The sequence below is a fragment of the Verruconis gallopava genome (assembly GCF_000836295.1).
Source record: "Verruconis gallopava strain CBS 43764 unplaced genomic scaffold supercont1.7, whole genome shotgun sequence".
Classification (NCBI taxonomy): Eukaryota; Fungi; Ascomycota; class Dothideomycetes; order Venturiales; family Sympoventuriaceae; genus Verruconis; species Verruconis gallopava.
In genome coordinates, this window is record NW_015622143.1 from 386,527 (window position 1) to 403,262 (window position 16,736).

The 16,736-nt window shown below is 48.5% G+C and overlaps 8 protein-coding genes across 9 annotated transcripts; 5 read left to right on the forward strand and 3 right to left on the reverse strand.

Annotated features, from left to right (window-relative positions):
- Positions 1-277: 277 nt before the first annotated feature.
- Positions 278-1,483, forward strand: PV09_02777 (uncharacterized protein; the record flags this gene model as incomplete). The annotated part of the gene is made up of 1 exon (XM_016355875.1): positions 278-1,483. The coding sequence occupies one exon, from the start codon at positions 278-280 to the stop codon at positions 1,481-1,483; it is 1,206 nt and encodes a 401-aa protein (XP_016216181.1).
- Positions 1,441-5,753, reverse strand: PV09_02778 (uncharacterized protein). The gene is made up of 4 exons (XM_016355876.1): positions 5,364-5,753; positions 5,187-5,306; positions 1,767-5,130; positions 1,441-1,719 (listed from the first exon to the last, which is right to left on the reverse strand). Exons 1-4 carry the CDS (start codon positions 5,567-5,569, stop codon positions 1,672-1,674), a joined length of 3,738 nt encoding a protein of 1,245 aa, XP_016216182.1. The 5' UTR covers positions 5,570-5,753; the 3' UTR covers positions 1,441-1,671.
- A 135-nt stretch (positions 5,754-5,888) lies between these two features.
- On the forward strand, positions 5,889-6,937 carry PV09_02779 (uncharacterized protein). Its single transcript, XM_016355877.1, has 2 exons — positions 5,889-6,238; positions 6,296-6,937. Exons 1-2 carry the CDS (start codon positions 5,918-5,920, stop codon positions 6,419-6,421), a joined length of 447 nt encoding a protein of 148 aa, XP_016216183.1. The 5' UTR covers positions 5,889-5,917; the 3' UTR covers positions 6,422-6,937.
- PV09_02780 lies at positions 6,284-7,207 on the reverse strand. 2 transcript variants are annotated; one of them, XM_016355879.1, is made up of 5 exons: positions 6,986-7,207; positions 6,918-6,933; positions 6,786-6,848; positions 6,717-6,729; positions 6,284-6,655 (listed from the first exon to the last, which is right to left on the reverse strand). In XM_016355879.1, exons 1-5 carry the CDS (start codon positions 7,106-7,108, stop codon positions 6,559-6,561), a joined length of 312 nt encoding a protein of 103 aa, XP_016216185.1. In that variant the 5' UTR covers positions 7,109-7,207; the 3' UTR covers positions 6,284-6,558. The 2 variants fall into 2 exon arrangements, with proteins under 2 accessions (XP_016216185.1, XP_016216184.1); XM_016355878.1 differs by having other exon boundaries at positions 6,284-6,729.
- A 170-nt stretch (positions 7,208-7,377) lies between these two features.
- PV09_02781 (uncharacterized protein) lies at positions 7,378-7,996 on the forward strand (the record flags this gene model as incomplete). The annotated part of the gene is made up of 6 exons (XM_016355880.1): positions 7,378-7,441; positions 7,509-7,511; positions 7,606-7,636; positions 7,697-7,778; positions 7,828-7,891; positions 7,962-7,996. 6 exons carry the CDS (start codon positions 7,378-7,380, stop codon positions 7,994-7,996), a joined length of 279 nt encoding a protein of 92 aa, XP_016216186.1.
- Positions 7,997-9,006: 1,010 nt separating this feature from the next.
- On the reverse strand, positions 9,007-10,080 carry PV09_02782 (uncharacterized protein). Its single transcript, XM_016355881.1, has 2 exons — positions 9,952-10,080; positions 9,007-9,893 (listed from the first exon to the last, which is right to left on the reverse strand). The coding sequence occupies exons 1-2, from the start codon at positions 10,032-10,034 to the stop codon at positions 9,224-9,226; spliced, it is 753 nt and encodes a 250-aa protein (XP_016216187.1). The 5' UTR covers positions 10,035-10,080; the 3' UTR covers positions 9,007-9,223.
- Positions 10,081-10,394: 314 nt separating this feature from the next.
- Positions 10,395-12,926, forward strand: PV09_02783 (uncharacterized protein). The gene is made up of 7 exons (XM_016355882.1): positions 10,395-10,759; positions 10,812-11,010; positions 11,062-11,279; positions 11,477-11,700; positions 11,754-11,862; positions 11,912-12,505; positions 12,556-12,926. Exons 1-7 carry the CDS (start codon positions 10,624-10,626, stop codon positions 12,624-12,626), a joined length of 1,551 nt encoding a protein of 516 aa, XP_016216188.1. The 5' UTR covers positions 10,395-10,623; the 3' UTR covers positions 12,627-12,926.
- A 1,116-nt stretch (positions 12,927-14,042) lies between these two features.
- Positions 14,043-15,312, forward strand: PV09_02784 (uncharacterized protein; the record flags this gene model as incomplete). Its single annotated transcript, XM_016355883.1, has 3 exons — positions 14,043-14,121; positions 14,210-14,512; positions 14,565-15,312. 3 exons carry the CDS (start codon positions 14,043-14,045, stop codon positions 15,218-15,220), a joined length of 1,038 nt encoding a protein of 345 aa, XP_016216189.1. The 3' UTR covers positions 15,221-15,312.
- Between the last annotated feature and the right edge of the window lie 1,424 nt (positions 15,313-16,736).

Here is a 16,736-nt window from a genome sequence, read left to right on the forward strand (position 1 = left end):
TAGCAGCGAGTGCATCTCATAACCAATTATTCGCGAGGGCGACCAAAGTTTGTTTGTGAACAACTAAAAGCTAGGACCTTCGAAGTGCAACTATCCATCTTTCGCCTATTTTAGGTTTTATGTCCCGAAGTCAATGGTTTAGCTTTTAAAGAACTGATCGTCCTCTTTCTCCACCTTCGGTGCTATGTTTTGCTCATCTGATTTACTGCGCGCTGTCAACTTTTTTTCATTCGTTTCAAAGCAGTTCAAGAAAATCTGGTAAATTCCTTCTCACGAGATGGGTGGAAAGAAGAGGAGCAGGGCGGCAAGGAATAGGCGTCAAAACGTGGCGTTCGCTGCCCAGAATAACATCAAGACACCAGAACCAAAGGAAGAGAAGACTGAAAATGACGCCTCACCAGATGCAGTGGTGAAATCTTCTGAAGGCAAGCTGAGAATGGACTCTGTCACTTTGCCGGTCCAGTCGGAGCATGATGACGGCTCTCCTACGACAAGCGAGAATTCCGAACCAGAAGAGACCGCGAACACCGAGGAAGAGAGCAAGAGAGAGCAAGACCTCAGGAAAAAGCAACACAGAGTATCGAGATTTGGGGAAACCTTTGATGACTCCATTGCTCACGAGGAAGAACAATCGCCAACGTCTGAGGATGCGGTCCAAGTCGCAACAGCTCAAGTTGAGCCAGAATGTGACAACATAGATGAATCCATGATCCACCCTGCCCTTCGAAAACCGTCAAAAGACGCAATCCAAACAACGTTGTGGCTTGGAATGCCTTCAGAACCGGCATTCTTCAAGCATACGAGCAAACCCCAACCTTCAAATCTCTCCGTTCCAAATCTTGCAGTCATAAATTCTAATTCTGCGCCGTCAAAAGCTTCCTCAACCTCGGCATCACCACCTCTCAAGGACCCTTGTGATCATCTCCAACCTCGCAGAGCCAGGTCTCTCGAAATACATTCCCAATTACAACCCAGTTCAGGTCTCGTGCCAAAAAAACTTGAGCAGCACGCGCTTCACACATCTGCTGGCCAGAAAACTGTTTCTGAAGCAAATGTAAAGAAACCATCTTTCACCCAGACTACGGATGGTTGCCACGCCACCGAAACTCAGGAGGCACAATCAGTCACTCGTGCCAGTGACAGCACTAGGTATCTGCCGCGTCTCTCATTCCAACAGGGCCTGGAAGAAATGAGTCGAACACCACCGAATTTCAATCTTCATGATGAACTCGCTTTCCTGTCAAAAGCCGAAGGACATCAAACCGAGAAACAGATGCTAGGTTTAAATGTGAATGAAGCACAGCAAGTGAGGAAGCAAATGGAAACAGAAGGAGTGCAGCAAATGAACCATGGTAGCGTTCTTCAGCAGAGAGACAAGAAGGAACAGCATCGAGACGAGAGGCAGTCACAAAAGTCTGGAGTCTTAGCTAGGTTGCGAAGCTGGATGGGAACATGCATCCACTTTGGTGGTGGTGACTGCTAAGTATTCGTGATTTCATGTTACCATAAACGAGCGCCGCGAAATTGGGCACAAATTGAAGTCAGGCATTTTGTAAAATAATCATATAATCTAGACTTCTCGCTGATAAGCTCTTTTTTTTCGTGATGTCACCTACGTAAAACACCGTCTTCATGTATCCCTTATGGAGATATTGACTTTCAAGACATCCTTCAAAGCGGAGTCGCACGGCTCATTTGTATAAGTCGTTTAACACCAATCTATTAAAATATCAGCGAGATCTGTAAACAGACGGGACAGGACTCACCATCCAATTGCTACCCTCATCCGTTTTGCTTGTCATAAGATCCTGGAAGAGCGCCTGTGCAAGCTCAAATTGTCGCCCTTGTACTGCCTGAGACACTTCGTTCATCTGTGTAATGGTATCCGGTTTAAGCAGATCTTCATTATTCAGGTGATCGAACAAAATATTCAATCTCTTCTCCGTGTCCAGAACCTGGGGTCTGAATTGTGCTGGTGCCTTTGATTTGATACGTTGAATCTCCGCATTGAGAATTTGGAAGATTGGTTGTGCTGTGGCTGGGATATGTGACCTATCCCCCGCAGGATGCTTGGGGGCAGAAGGGGCTTTCTCACCATCGGCTGTTCCAGGACGAGAAGCAGATCGCTGTGGTGAAGGAAGCTGATTCGCTGATCCTGTTGATCTATGATTCGCTCGCGCATTGCCAGATGGAGTATGTCCCAATGCTGCCCCCTTCGGTGGCGGAGCTGGAGCCATAGACGGCGGTGGAGTCGGTTTCGACATTGTTGGAGCTTGGCCGTACGGGCTAGGTGTAAATCCGGCATTTGATGGAGGAGGCGCTACCTGACGAGCACCTGGCGGTGGCCCACCCCCAACACCAGGAGTCATATTTGATGCTGTCCCTGGGGCCGGGGCGTAGCGGCTTGTTGGTGGAGCGTTTGAGGGTGGGGGATTGTAGGGTGAAGCGCCTCGCGGAATTGGGGGTACAGATGGAGGTGGTAGTTGTGATGGCTGGTTTGAGAATGATTGAGAAGGTTGTGGCGGAGCATACGCATTGGCGGCGGACGACGATGGTCTGCTGACTTCTTGCTGCAGATTGCTAACAGGAGGTGGAGACATAACACGTGCTGCACCAGCCTTTGGAGGTGGCCCAACCGGTTTTGCCTGGGGAGGTGAGAACGAAGTTGGTGGCGTAATACCAGTTTGCTGATTTCCATAAGGTGCATTGACTGGAGGTTGACTTAGACTAGGTGTACCTCTCCTAGACACGGTTGGTTTGGGCCCAAAGTCAGGGGTGTCATTCCACGCTTGAAGGTTTCGATTTTGAGCAGCTGGTTGTACCACTGGAGAAGCGGACGATTGGCGAGGCGGGGGAACAACACCACCAAACGCTGCTGGTTGATAGCTCGGGGGTTGGTACGAACTTTGCTGTTGTGGTTGATATAGCGAAGTGTAGGAAGTCTGTGATGTGGCGGGAGGGTGATAGCTGGAAGCTGCTTGCTGAGCAGCTGGTGCATACGGTGACGAAGTTGTAGCCGGTCCTGGGCTGGCCGAAGGCTGATATGCAGGAACTACACGTTGACCTCGTGCAACATTCGTCAAACTTGACTGTCTTGGCTGAGCTGCTGCGACAGATTTCTGAGCGGCCTGCTTTAGCCGTCCCTTGGCTGCAACTGCAGGGGCAAATTCTTCGGGAACTAGGTCTAGATACCGTTGTGCAAGCGGCATCTTACCATTTGAGACCAAAATATCTGCATACTCTGCATACTTCGCATAAAGTGGCTCGAGCTTCCATTCGGAAGTTTTCGATACTTCAGAATCCTTGAACTTGGTGACTTCCCGGAAAATGGTAACCTTTTCGATGAAATCTTGAAGAGCTTTAGCGTGAACAGAGTAGGCCGAGTCTGCTTCCGAGGACTCCAATGCTGCCTTCTCGTTTTCCTGAAGCTCTTGTGTCCAGATGCTGACAACTTTCTCCAACTTTGAGCCTGCAAGGTAGCAGAAAGAAGCATCTTTCCGCGCGAGTTCGCATTCGCTCCCATCCAGGGACTCTGCTAATCTATCTCCTAGGGCTTCGCAAAGATCCGGGAATTCATTCTCGTCCGCAAAGGTGCAAAGTGTGGCAAGCACTTCCTTCCAGTTGGCTAAGTTGGCGTTATAGACTACATCCCACAGGTTCTTGCCAACTACAGAGGCCAGTAAGCGCAGGTAGTTTGGCCCATCTCCCTGGCGCTTGAAATATGCTGCTTGCACCTTGTCAATGCATTTCTGGCCGCCACATATAGCAATCATAAAGGCATCCGAGATCCTGTCTTCCTTTAGACATATATCCACTGCTTCTTCAAAAGAGCCAAGCATGAGTGCTTTTGTGATTTTTTTGTCGGCATCGCTTTCAGACCCAGTGTAGATCTTAAAAGGGTTATTGGTTCTCGCACCTTTGGTCGAAGCCAATGTAGAGAGGAAATTGTCATCTGCTGAGACATTACCAAAAAATGCTGAATCGTCCTCTTGAACACCATTTGATTGCTTAGCCTCACTTTCACCGTTGGCTTTAAGTTGAGAAGGCTTGAAGCCGAGATAGTCCCTCAAACCTGATCTCGAACCTGAGAGCAAAGTCTCAATCACTGTCCAGTCAGCTTTCTCGTCTTCTGTCCTTGCTTCGGAGATCTTCGACTGGCAGAACGAAGCATAATCACCCTTCTTCAAGACTTCTTCAAATTTTTCAGCAGCGTCACCAACTGCAGCATCTGCTACGTATGTTGATATCGTGATCTTCGAAGTCCTCGAGGAGGCATCTGTAAGCCCTACTTTGACAAGATGGCCGCCGAATCCGAAAGTAGCACTGATAGGCCGTTCGAGCCACTTCGGAGCCTTGGTCAAGGAGAATGCTACACCTTGTGGTTGACTACCAGCTTGTGCGAAGAAGTCTGCATCATCGAGAGCGGGAGCGGCAGACGACTTTTGTACATCTTTGTTCGTATTCTGGATGGTCTGAACACCGATCTTGCCATCAAAAGATGCTGTAGCGAGAAGACTGGGTTGCCTTGGATTCCACCTCGTCTCAAAAGTCCAGTTCGTGACAATAGGAAATTCACCGAAGGCCTCGCCGGTCCTAGCGTTCCAACAAATTGTCCTGTTGTCTTTGCCACAAGACAAAAGTAATGATGGGTCATGGACGGACCAAGCTAGAGAAAGTATGCCCTGTTCATGCAATTTTAGCGTTCGCTCCGGCGCATTCGAGTTTCGTAGGTCCCATATCAGAATCAGTGGGTCCTGGTCACTAGACGTAGCAGTTGCAAGTTTAGTCGAGTTCTCCGGATCCCAAGCGATTGCACTGATGGCCTTCCTGCTCAAGTTGTTGAGAGTCAAACTTTCTTTCTTGGCGCGAGCATCCCACACTGTCGCGAAACCACCGCTACTACCTGTGACCAGAATGTGTGCCACCTTCTTGTTCCAGTCCAGTGTTTCGAAATCGTCTGCCCTTGCTACTGCTGTACCTAGCCTGAATGTTTTTCCAGAGTCGTTGAGGTCGTTGATATAGAGTTCACCCTTTGAACCAGCTGTAGCCAGGAGCTCGGTACGAAAGGAATTAAATTGTAGAGATTTGATAGCGCCAGTATGCTTTGTGATCCGTGAGACGTGAGCATTGCTATTACAAATTCGTCAGCCTTCATTATGAATTGAAACCAAGCTAGCTCTGCTTACCTAGAATCAGAGCGGAGTTTATTCGCGTCCCAGAGGTCCAAAACACCACTATCCAAGCCACCAGCTATTACGCCACCTCTATTGTCATCCTTGGGCGGTCCCCACGCGACGTCATGGAATCTGAGGCACAAAAAAACGGTGTTAGCCTGTTTGCTGTACAAAATGATTGGCACTTACCTAGAGTCCACGCCTATGCTTGCAATAGGTTGCAATTCTCCTGCATACCGATTGCCCAGTTCCAAGTCCCAGAGCTCCAGCTGAGTCTCGTTGGAAAAGTCCGCATCGACGGCCCCAGCCTTCGTGCCAGTGACTATGCTTGGGTTCGTAGCGCTCGGAGACCAGGCAAAAGCCGCCGTTCTGGGTATCTCTCGCAGGCGCACCATTATTTAGAGGAGACGTGGGAGAAGGAGGAATCCAAAGAAAAACGTCCGCTAGATTAGCAGACTGTGCGCATGAAGGTCGGAAATCAAAGTGAATTCAAAGTACAGAAGATAAGCTTGGAGGCAGAGAGAGGGATAAGTTGGGAGCACCAAGGGCTGAATTGGACAAGCGAGCTCAAGGTAGTTGTGCTACATCTGGCTTCAATTCCGTTTCTAACACAGTGACATAGGATCCCTGAAGGGACCGTGCCCTCAATGTCACGTGATGATTAGACTGAAAGCACTAATGGAACATTTTCGGTGATCCATCGCCTCCCTTCGAGCCAAGGAGAAATAACTTCACAAATAATCATGTCCGACAGATCGAGAGTGAAAGCCACAGTTTATGTTGGCGGACTGGACAACAGCGTCACCGCCGAGACTCTGCATGCCGCTTTCATTCCCTTTGGCGACATCACGGACATCTCTTTACCAAAACCAGAGTTGGCCTCGTCAACGGATCCGCATCGCGGCTTTGGATATGTTGAGTTCGAGGCCGAAGAGGACGCCAAAGAGGCGATTGATAATATGGATCAGAGTGAACTTTACGGACGGGTCATCAAAGTTGCTCCGGCAAAGCCACAAAAGGATCAAAACGAGGGGCTAGGCAGTAAAACAGCCATCTGGGAGCAGGTTCGTGGTTGCTTACAGATTTAACGAATCAAGTCAAAAGCTGATTATGTCATTTAGGAAGGCTATCTGGCCAAGCATGCGGTCAGCGAAGAGGACCGGGTGGCAGCAAGTCACCAGAATGGGTTTATAGATCCTATGCAAGGGCTTGAAGGACTTGACATTGCGGGTCCGAAACCAGAATGAAGAATGAAAGGTCAAGTTCATGTGTGTTGTTTGTTATTGCCGGGGCGTCAACATTTTGAGAGATGCTATTTACACGAAGCTTTGTCTACAATTTCTCGGATGAATCCACCGGTCCATCACAAATCAGCGGAGGACACTTAGTCGTGCCCAGAATTACCCTGCCTACTGAGGCGTAGAGTTCGGTCAGTGTAGAATTTGCGAATGGAGGAGTAGATGGCGATGGTGATGGCGAAGCTGAGTGGTAAGTCGGTTAGAACTGGGGCCGACAGGCGAAGGGCTTCTTAGAGGGGCATACCCGAGGACAACACCTACAGTGTACAAGTTAGCCATCACCTTGTATGGCAGCGCAATATGTGTTGCATACCAAGTGGGATCAATTCTGGAGGAATCTTCTTCAAGCTTCGAAGGCGTTGTGAGATAGTGTGAGCTATAACGTGACGCAATGTCAGTAGTTGACACTTTGAAGCTCATCAGCAGATCAAAAGCGTGCGCATACCGCTGTGCTCTTCTTTCTACAGACAAATTAGCGCGTATGAAATAGTTATCAAGCTTCTCGGTGCATACCGGCACAGGTCGCATCATGCGTGTTGTTGGCTTCATGGCAATGAAGCGGTGCTGAACCTGTCCAACGCGAGGGGCTTGTGCCCTCAGCATGGAAGGCCGCATCATCGCACGGATGGCTGACATGGTTGTTCGCGTGTTCAGTGTGAGCGGAGAGACAGGTTGTAGGTTATGTCGTGGTGGAGAAGAAGCAGTGGGAAGCTTTTGCGAGGAAGTTGGGTCGGCTACGAACAAGTTGCCAGTGATTGGCCAATGCGTCAGGATCATTCGATGGACCATCCGACTTCACTTCGCTCGGTCAAACACCCCAACACCACTGCATTCACAAGCCGACAAGCAACGCAACCAACTTCTTATCTCACTTAGCAACAGGAAACGTTCTTCCACCTGCAAATATGTCCAGCGAAAGCGGAGATGGCGGTGATGAGCGCGTCACTATGCCCTTCAAGTTTGTCACTGGTATGTCTCTTTGTCCGCTGCTGCCGAAGCTTGAAATTCAGTTCAAGGCCATGCTAACGCTCTCTAGCTGGTACGTAGGCCTACTCGTTGAGCTTTGATGTCAATCCTACATTCGGAAATCGTTCACTAGCGTTTCCTTGATCGCTAACACAACCGAACAAAAGGCTTCGACGCACGCTTCCCAAATCAGAACCAGTATGTAGCAGCCATAGTCAGAAATCCCACATCTGGCTATGTACTAATAATGGAACTCAGGACCAAACACTGCTGGCAAAATTATGTCGACTATCACAAGTGCATCATCGCCCGCGGAGAGGACTTCCCACCATGCCGACAGGTATTTCAAATTCACCCAATCACAATTTTTCAGACTGACCTGTTCCCAGTTCTACCTTTCCTTCAAGTCTCTATGCCCAGGTGCATGGGTCCAAAGGTGGGATGATCAGCGCGGTATGCAGCAACCCGATTCTACGCATCCTTGATAGTTGCAGGATATGTACTAACAAAAAGCTTGATTCAGAAGCCGGTACCTTTCCAGCCAAGCTCGACTCATAGATTTCCATTTGCATTACCTGACACGATATGCTGAGACAAGTTGAAAAGCCTGGGTTGTCGGGTAAACAATTGTGTATAGACGAGTCTGATGAAGAGAAAACTGGAATTGTAGGCTCTATTCAAGCTCTGCCGTGTAAAGACAACGTCATCTTTAGTGACTTTGAGCTTTCCCTATATTCAAATTTTCCTCTTGCTTCCAGTTCACTTTGATTATAGGCTCCTCCCCGCGTCAGCCATGAAAGCACAGATGTGAAAAAAAAATTGCCTAGTTGCAAAGACAGTTCGCTTTGTTTTTCAGTCCCATTCTAGCTTTTTCTCTGTAAAGATATGAGCATGGCCCTTTCATCAGCGCTAAGCTAGATTAACAGAAATCTTGTGCTCGATTCGAAGCCTAAGCCCCAGTCTCCATAAGGACTCTTCATAATGGCAATGCTTCGAATCAATGAACCTGCTGCGAATCATTGTTAAAGTACAATTGCTTTTTAACTCCCATTAATTCCGCCGCCGGAATTAAGTTTTTCTTGAAATCTCGACTGTTTTGTTGTATTGTCGTAGCTTGATTATCGTGTCTAGAAGCAACTCACATCAACCGAGTAATCGTTTCTCGAGCTATGGGCGAGCCTCGCTGCCGAGAAATTTCATTATATATCGCTCTTCCAAAATTTGCTCAACATACGTCATGCCATTGGGGACCATTATTAAGTTTACTCTAATAGAGGAGACGAAGCCGTGTGGATATGTCATTCTGCGCAAGCTTGCACATCATTACCTAAAGAAAAATCTGTCTCTTCGTTAAATATTTTGAAGTCTGTCCTCTGGGTTCTCACTACGGTAAGGGCCTCTCTCTACAGGTTGTTGTAGGGTGAACAAGAGATCAGTAGGCAATGTAATTACAGAATCGTATGCACGTAAAGTCAAATCTATTCTAGACTGCTCTCTTCAAAAAATGGGTTACAAATACAACAGTTGAAACCGGCAATGCAATTCCGATAGAAACAATGTCTTATGGACTAGGTGCTTGGATCTTGTTGTAGTGAAGACAAGATTGAGAAGCGGTTTACGGAGCTCTTTGAAGCTTTAGATGCTGCGGTTGCTTCGGTTGAAAGTCTAGATAAATGATGTATATATATCATGACGGCTACCTATAGCACTTTGCAAGAGCAAGTGATGTTTGGGGATTCTTTAAGATAAACATGCACAAGATAATCAAATAATGCCTATCTGAAGTCATTTTGCATCGCTCTTCATACCAGCTTGAATCCAGGCCCGACTTTGGGCCGCGTATTTCTCCGCGGCCTCCTTGTCCTTCGCCAATTCCCTAATTTTACTTGGCTCCGGCACATCTCTTCCCTTCAGAACAGCTGGTCTTTTCGACATCCTCTCCTCCCACGCCTTAAGCTCGGGAAATTCATCGATATCGATACCAGGCCAGGACGCGGCCTCCACCCAGCCGTAATGTGCTATGTCAGCAATAGTACATTTGTTGCCGACCAGATACTCCCGGTTGCCATTCTTAAGGTGTGTATTGAGAACGCCATATAGCCGCCTAGTTTCGTTCTTGTAGCGGTTAATCCCGTACTCGATGTGCTCCGGAGCATAGCGGGCAAAGTGATTTGCCTGTCCCTGCATAGGGCCCACGCCAGCGTTCTGGAAAAAAAGCCAGTTGTTGACTTCATAGTACTCACGGGTACCTTCGGGGAATGAGACTTTGTGGTCTTTGTCGTACTGAGAAACAAGATACTGCATGATGGAACCCGACTCGAAAAGGCGAATGATCTTGCCATCTGACCATTTGTCGGTCAATGCGGGAATCCGTCCGTTGGGGTTGATTTCCAAGAACCAGGGCTCTTTCTGCTCATTTTTTTGAAGCGAGATTTGATGAACCTTATATGGAATCCTATATCACTGAATATTAGGCTTCTTTAATAATTATCCCCAGCAACACTTAGAATTACCCAAGTTCTTCCAGCAGTATGGAGATTTTTATGCCATTAGGCGTCTGGGCAGTGTACAAAGTAATCTCAGATTGACCAGTCATGTTGTATGATAGAGCATGATGTGAGACTTAGTACGCCCAGTCTGAGGACATAAATACATATTTCCAAACAACATCTCGCATGAAATGTGGGGAACATGCTAACATAATTAGTAATCATGATCACAAACTAAGTCGATCCTTGAATCAATGCCCAGTTCGGCGGCGCTGGTTGCTCGTTTAAAGGACCTGGCTTAATAGGTACATATCCCAAGGAGGAAGTATTGACGAGCTGTAGCAGTCAGGCCTGACAGCATTTAATCATTTTCACACAGGTCTAGGTTGAGAAACCTCCCAACATGGTTTGGGCTATCAAAGGCATAGAACTCTTCCATTGACTGATGCAGCGGCCTGAAGAGAAGGGCTACCGTTCGCATATGAGGCTATCGATTGGATAGTAGAGCCTCGGGAACGGAAGACATACCAGCAGCAGAGCAGAAGACAAAAACGTCCCAACTTAAATCACGTGATAATCACGACCATCGCACTGCCACAGTGATCTAACCGCGCCACAGTCTTCATTTGGAGAGGTTCCTTTCAGCGAGCTGCAACGCATCCCATCCTCATTATCCACATCTATCACATTTCCGCTATGTCGTGGCGTGATACCCGTGGCTCTACTGGAGCGAACAAAATTCCTCTAGGTAGTCGGCGACGCTTCGGTAGCGAGAGTGAAACACCGGATGGCGGCACTCCGCAGCCTGAGTTGAAGCGCGGTCGCAGCCCAGGTATTCTTCTGCCCTCGAAAAGGTTTGAAGCACCGCATCTAACACAATCCAGAACGCACAGAGCGTCGCAGGAAGCGTAATAGATGGGGAAATGCAGATGAGAACAAGGCAGCCGGTCTCATGGGCCTTCCCACTGCGATTCAAGCACCTATGACCGCCGAACAACTTGATGCCTACGTTCTACATCTGCGTATCGAAGAAATCAGCCAGAAGCTCCGCATTAATGATGTCGTACCAGCGGATGCTGACAGGTATGGCTGCACATATGCTGATGAACCTCCACTCGCTAAAATTTGATATAGGTCTCCGTCACCTCCACCACAGTATGACAACCTAGGTCGTCGGACGAATACTCGTGAACAGCGCTACAAGAGAAAGCTTGAGGACGAGCGTCACAAGCTCGTTGAGAAGGCGCTCAAGACCATTCCTGACTATCACCCTCCCTCTGATTACAGGCGCCCCGCAAAGACCCAAGAAAAGGTCTACGTTCCTGTTAATGACTACCCAGAAATTAACTTCAGTAAGATACTAACCCTAACATCCAAGCCAGTCCGCTTGGCGATTATCACCGCCAAGCACTTTCTTTCCGCATCTTCAATCAAGTCTACTAAGCGCATGCGCATCCATTAAGTGGATGAACTTTACTTACCTAGACATGACTTGCTCGTAGCTAGTTACAAGAACCACAACTAACACTTAGGTTTCTTCTACTAACAGTTGGCTTACTAATCGGTCCTCGCGGTAACACATTGAAGAAGATGGAGACAGAATCTGGGGCCAAGATTGCTATTCGAGGCAAAGGCTCAGTCAAAGAAGGCAAAGGTCGCTCTGACGCAGCACACGCTAGCAATCAAGAAGAAGATTTACATTGCTTGATTATGGCAGACACCGAAGACAAGGTCAATAAGGCCAAAGAGCTTATTCATCAGGTCATTGAGACGGTAAGGACTTCGCAGACCACTTCAACTAAATCCTGTCATTAATGCAACTTTAGGCCGCGTCTATTCCCGAGGGTCAGAATGAACTCAAACGCAACCAGCTTCGTGAGCTAGCCGCGCTGAATGGTACCCTTCGTGACGATGAGAATCAAGCATGCCAAAACTGTAAGCCAGTATACGTTTAGATGCGCAGTCCATTCTAACACTTTTCCAGGCGGTCAAATTGGTCATCGTAAATATGACTGCCCTGAGAAGCAAAATTTCACTGCAAACATTATTTGCCGAGTTTGTGGCAACTCTGGCCATATGGCACGAGACTGTCCAGATCGTCAACGTGGGGCCGACTGGCGCAATGGCCCTAGTTCTCGTGCTGTTCGCAACCCTGATCAAGATTACCAAGCTTTAATGGGCAGTCTCAGCGGCAATGGCCCAGCCGGTGCCATTGAGGCAGGTCCAGGTGGCTATGGAGGAGGTGCTGATGACGGTGTCAAGCCGTGGGAGCGTCCTCAAGGTTCTGGAGGTCCTGCCCCATGGGCTCAACCCCAAGGTAGTTCAAGTGGGAGCAGTGCACCATGGGCCAACAACAATCGTGGCAGTGACAGTTACGGCAGTTATGGTCAGCAATCTGGTGGCTATGGAATGCCTCCTGCTCCTGGTAGCGGAGCTCCTTGGGCCCAGCAGAATGGTCAAGGTTCTAACTTTGGATATGGTGGTTACGCTGGGTACAACGCTGGAGGTGCAGCTCCGTGGCAGCAACATGGCCAAGGAAGTTATGGCGCTCCTCCTCCTCCACCACCACCGCCTCCAGGTAAACCTTTTGTACCCACTGCGAATGATATCATACTAATATGAGATTAGGTGACAATGCCCCCCCACCACCTCCTCCCGAATCGATCCCTCCACCACCACCTCCACCTCCCCCTGCCTGAAGCGTCGAACTGTACTAGCATGGCTGAAACGATAAAATGAAAGTGGCGATTTGGCAATTCCGCAAATGGATGTTCAATTATACGGTGGGCGACATGTACCTTGGCCAGCTTTCGACTAACCATCTGTGTACTTAATTTCTTAATCTATCGCTTTCTTTCTTCAGGATAATGCTGTGTAGTGTTGTGAGCTGTTCCCGCTTTCAGATATGTTTAGAGTGACTTGTGTTGCGCCGAAGCTTATCACTGTTTTTCCAACTTTGCAGTCTATCACTTGGCTATGGGAGACGTATGCGTGAAGCGAAATATTCTATGGCCGGGGCCACGACGTACGCACATAATTTGCTCAAGCAATTGATTGCCATTGTTGAGGCGTGAAAGAATCTAACCATGGCTTTTCCTGTAAAAGCATGAGTTTACACTGAAAGAAGTGCGCTTCTGAACATCAGCCTATGCATGATTAAGAGAGTGCAATTGCTCAGCTGTTACAAATCATGAGGAGTCACGACAACTTGGCAAGATTGTTCATGGGGCCTGAACAACTGCCTCCCTCTGATGGAGATCGAGAGTCAAGCTAAATCTTGTTTCCTCGTCCTTTTTCTTTGCTGATATGGTACCAGTGCAGGAGTCAGGGCGAATTCTTCTACATCAAGCCGTAGAGCATAACACAAACTATGTGAAAAATAGAGCACTTTCCAAACCTACACATCAGCACTATGTGAACTTTCTTTATGACCATAACCAAGGCCACTCTCATCCAAGATTCAGCTCCTGATCAATAGATGATGCCTCGTAAATTTCGCATATAAATCTTATTTCCTCGTCTTAACAAGCTGCGGACCAACAATCGCAGTGATTTCGATCAAATGCTAACCGGGTTGAGCAATACCATCTAGCATACGCGTTGGCCGACGCTCCTTACGGGTGTCGTCGTTGGGGCCACTCCAAACTCTGCTGCGTTTCATCAAGCAATGGCTCGGACAGAGCTCTCACGGTTGAGAGCCTGATCTTCGCAGACCCAAACGCGCCGAGGCTTGGAAATGTTACCATCGCAGCCACATTTCTGTCCAAGATGCGAACGAAACTGCATCGCACGCTTCTAAGGTTCAAATAAGATCTTGGTAGAAAACAGAAGTAAATACTTTCGTGTGCCACATTCAAGAATGCAACATCACGGCCCAAACCCAACACAGGACGCGTTGTCCAAGCAAGGTTGATACGGCTGCGGCTTCCAGGACCAAGCTCACAGCTTGGTCTTAGGTCTTGGGTCTTGGCTAAGTCATCTCTGCTCTCAGCATCTGCTCTTGAAGCGCATTGCTCGCTCCTTATTAAGTCTCTCGTTTCGGCAGAACCGTCTGCTCTTGCGTGCGCTCATAACTTTTACCACTTTGCTGTTCTTGAGAATTCTAACGTCCGAGAATGCGTCACACATCCCTACTACTCTCCAGCCTTGCCCTCGCTCAATGCAGTACAGCAGGGTTGCTGAACGCAAGACAAGGTGGGTGAAACTTGGACATGAAGCTCTTCTTTTGGACACAAGAACCGATGTCAGATGTTCCAATGAACTCTATTGACTTTTGCCTCAGATACAACGTCAGCTACGGCCAGAACGGGAACGGCCACAACAACCACTAGCGAAGCGACCGCAGGGTTAGTTGAGACAACAATCGACGGCAAAGCCACCACCCTCCAAGTTGCAGTTCCCACGGGAGATGTTGCGGATGAGACTACAAGCACACCGACGGTAAAAACAGCCACGGCGTTAGCCCCAGTGGCAACTGATATCGGAACCGGATCTTCAGCCTTGCTCTCTTGCAAAGCTCCTACCGGAAGTCCACTCTGTCTACCAAACAACGCAACGCAGGTCAATGTTGGAGACACATATTACGGTGGAGTAGATACACCAAATAAGAAATGGGGATAAACTAACAGGTCAGATAGTGACTTGGGATCCATCGAGATTCGAAGTCAACACGACTATCACCATCCTCCTCAATTACGCTAACGACACGGATAATGGAAATCGTGTAGCTTGGACCTCGGATGGCACTCCTCGTGAGAAAGGCTTTGTCACAGTGAAGATGGATGACAGTTGGCGGAAGGGAACGCGGAATGCCACCCTTGAATTTGCTTTGATTGCATACCAGCCTGTTTCCGAACATACCGCACGCCCTGTGGACGGGCCCACAGTTTTCCTAAGCAAGTCTTCGTCACACTATCCACCTCCTCCCACGACGAAACTCCCCGACAACGTCAGCTTGTACGTTGGTGTTCCTCTCGGAGTAGGCGGTTTGATTTTTGTGCTCCTCGGTCTTTACTTCGGCATGCGCAAACATCGGCATATCGATATTAAGGGTATAATGGCTAGACGGAACAGGGGTTACGGTGCCCGTAAATCGAGACGTGAAAGACTTGGCCTGAAGAAAGGCGTTATCCGACTTGAGGAAAGGGAAGTCGCCGATCCCGTTGAAGATTACAGAAACGCACGTGATATTTACAGCGCCCCAGGACTAAGTGGTGACGGTGGCAAATACGGTGGAAACGCATTCAGGAATGAGATTGAGAAGCAAAATATTGGAAGGAGAGGCATGATTTAAATTGATGAGTTGATGAGATCCTGCTGAGTCACCTTTTGATTTCTTTCATTCTGAAGAGCTGGGTCTTGGTTAAAAAGATGCTAAATTGGAACGGAATTATGATACATTTCACTGGCTATCACAAATACTAACCTCTCATGGGTTCTTAGGCCAACCGCTCTCTACACCGTATCTATTACAAGATCACCATTCAAGTTTAGAGTCGGACAAGGTCCTTTTCCTGAGCGTGCAGAGCCACACTGCTCTCCCTTCCTTGCCTCAGGACATCTACATTATTGTCATTCCATCACTTGTCTAAGGGCTTCTATCCGGGCTTAGCCAAGCCCATAACTCCTTGTGCCATAAACACCGTCGATTTCCCTGACGTCAATCCTATCAGACACATGTACCGACACCTCTCTTCCATCTACCCGTCACTACCGGCAATCTCCCTTCCATGCTTCGCTTGCACATCAGCCGTGGGCGGATCGCTGACCGGGCTTCTCGGGACGCATGTGCTTGAAACATGGACTTTCCGTTCGCGCGGCGTCAAGCAGAGATGGCATTAAACGACAAAGCCACGACGGTGACCACGCAGCGGCCTCGAGAAAACTGCTCAAGGCGACGGTGCCAATCACCGCGCCGCCGAGACTCACGTATTCAAGGATGGGGCTGGTTCCAACGGCGCGTTCAATGCGCAAGGCAGACTCGTCGGCCAGGACGGTAGAGGTTACACTTTGTTCAGATCTTCAGTCACGTGTCTAGTACCTACGTTAAGCGCTTTAAGAGATGGATGAGAGGTGGCGGAGCCTGCCATGACGCCTAATCTGACGCCTTGGAGGCTGATGGATCGTAAGGGCATCCGAGTGATTTCTTTAGTTCCGGACAAAGACGCCGTAAAAGTGCAAGAATGCCTTCCCCACCGATCGGATTGTTTGATAGGTATCTAGGCACCAAGTAAGCGTGTTATAGGTTGAAGATTGAACGCGGTGACATGCAGAGACGAGACGTTGACGTTCGAGACGCGTCAGCTTAGCAGGTAGAAGTGCCTCCATTACGGTGAAATCGAAGTCACGCCAAATCGTCTTTTATCTTGTGTAAGTTCAGGGACTTTGCTGAATCGCCCACTTGTCACAACGTCGTGATGGTTGTTTGATTTCGTCATGTGGTAGCGAATAGCCATCCGGCTCCACGACAAAGCTATCCACGCTTACGAAATAGTTTGATTTGAAAGACTTATCAGGGGCGGGACGCAATGGCCTTTTTTTTGATCCACGTCTGACATCTCTGATTCAAGCGCTGTTATTGGGTCGCACGGTTCTCGTCAAGGGTTACCCGGGGCGCTCTTTGGAACAACTCATTTGCTCAACGTGGGCCCCCACGGTAGTTTTTCAATGGAGAGATGCTAGTAGCTTTCGGCCACAATCTTTCTTGCGTCGGTCCTTTTTTAAGAGAAAATGAAATCGACGTGGCTTCTGCTTCGCCTTGCAGCCGCAGAGGCTGGGCGGGCGTATATTTTACAAATAAGGAGAAGCGA

What these genes read in the sequence shown, in the direction of transcription:
- PV09_02778 (XM_016355876.1), bottom strand. Translation starts at nt 5,569, where the DNA reads ATGGTGCGCCTGCGAGAGATACCCAGAACGGCGGCTTTTGCCTGGTCT. An exon ending in AAACTCCGCTCTGATTCTAG is followed by an intron (nt 5,131 to 5,186) that starts GTAAGCAGAGCT and finishes AATTTGTAATAG; the next exon opens with CAATGCTCACGTCTCACGGA. An exon ending in ATGAGGGTAGCAATTGGATG is followed by an intron (nt 1,720 to 1,766) that starts GTGAGTCCTGTC and finishes ATATTTTAATAG; the next exon opens with ATTGGTGTTAAACGACTTAT.
- PV09_02779 (XM_016355877.1), top strand. Translation starts at nt 5,918, where the DNA reads ATGTCCGACAGATCGAGAGTGAAAGCCACAGTTTATGTTGGCGGACTG. An exon ending in AAACAGCCATCTGGGAGCAG is followed by an intron (nt 6,239 to 6,295) that starts GTTCGTGGTTGC and finishes TATGTCATTTAG; the next exon opens with GAAGGCTATCTGGCCAAGCA.
- PV09_02780 (XM_016355878.1), bottom strand. Translation starts at nt 7,108, where the DNA reads ATGTCAGCCATCCGTGCGATGATGCGGCCTTCCATGCTGAGGGCACAA. An exon ending in TCCAGAATTGATCCCACTTG is followed by an intron (nt 6,730 to 6,785) that starts GTATGCAACACA and finishes TGTACACTGTAG; the next exon opens with GTGTTGTCCTCGGGTATGCC.
- PV09_02782 (XM_016355881.1), bottom strand. Translation starts at nt 10,034, where the DNA reads ATGACTGGTCAATCTGAGATTACTTTGTACACTGCCCAGACGCCTAAT. An exon ending in ATACTGCTGGAAGAACTTGG is followed by an intron (nt 9,894 to 9,951) that starts GTAATTCTAAGT and finishes TCAGTGATATAG; the next exon opens with GATTCCATATAAGGTTCATC.
- PV09_02783 (XM_016355882.1), top strand. Translation starts at nt 10,624, where the DNA reads ATGTCGTGGCGTGATACCCGTGGCTCTACTGGAGCGAACAAAATTCCT. An exon ending in GAAGCGCGGTCGCAGCCCAG is followed by an intron (nt 10,760 to 10,811) that starts GTATTCTTCTGC and finishes AACACAATCCAG; the next exon opens with AACGCACAGAGCGTCGCAGG. An exon ending in CTACCCAGAAATTAACTTCA is followed by an intron (nt 11,280 to 11,476) that starts GTAAGATACTAA and finishes TTCTACTAACAG; the next exon opens with TTGGCTTACTAATCGGTCCT.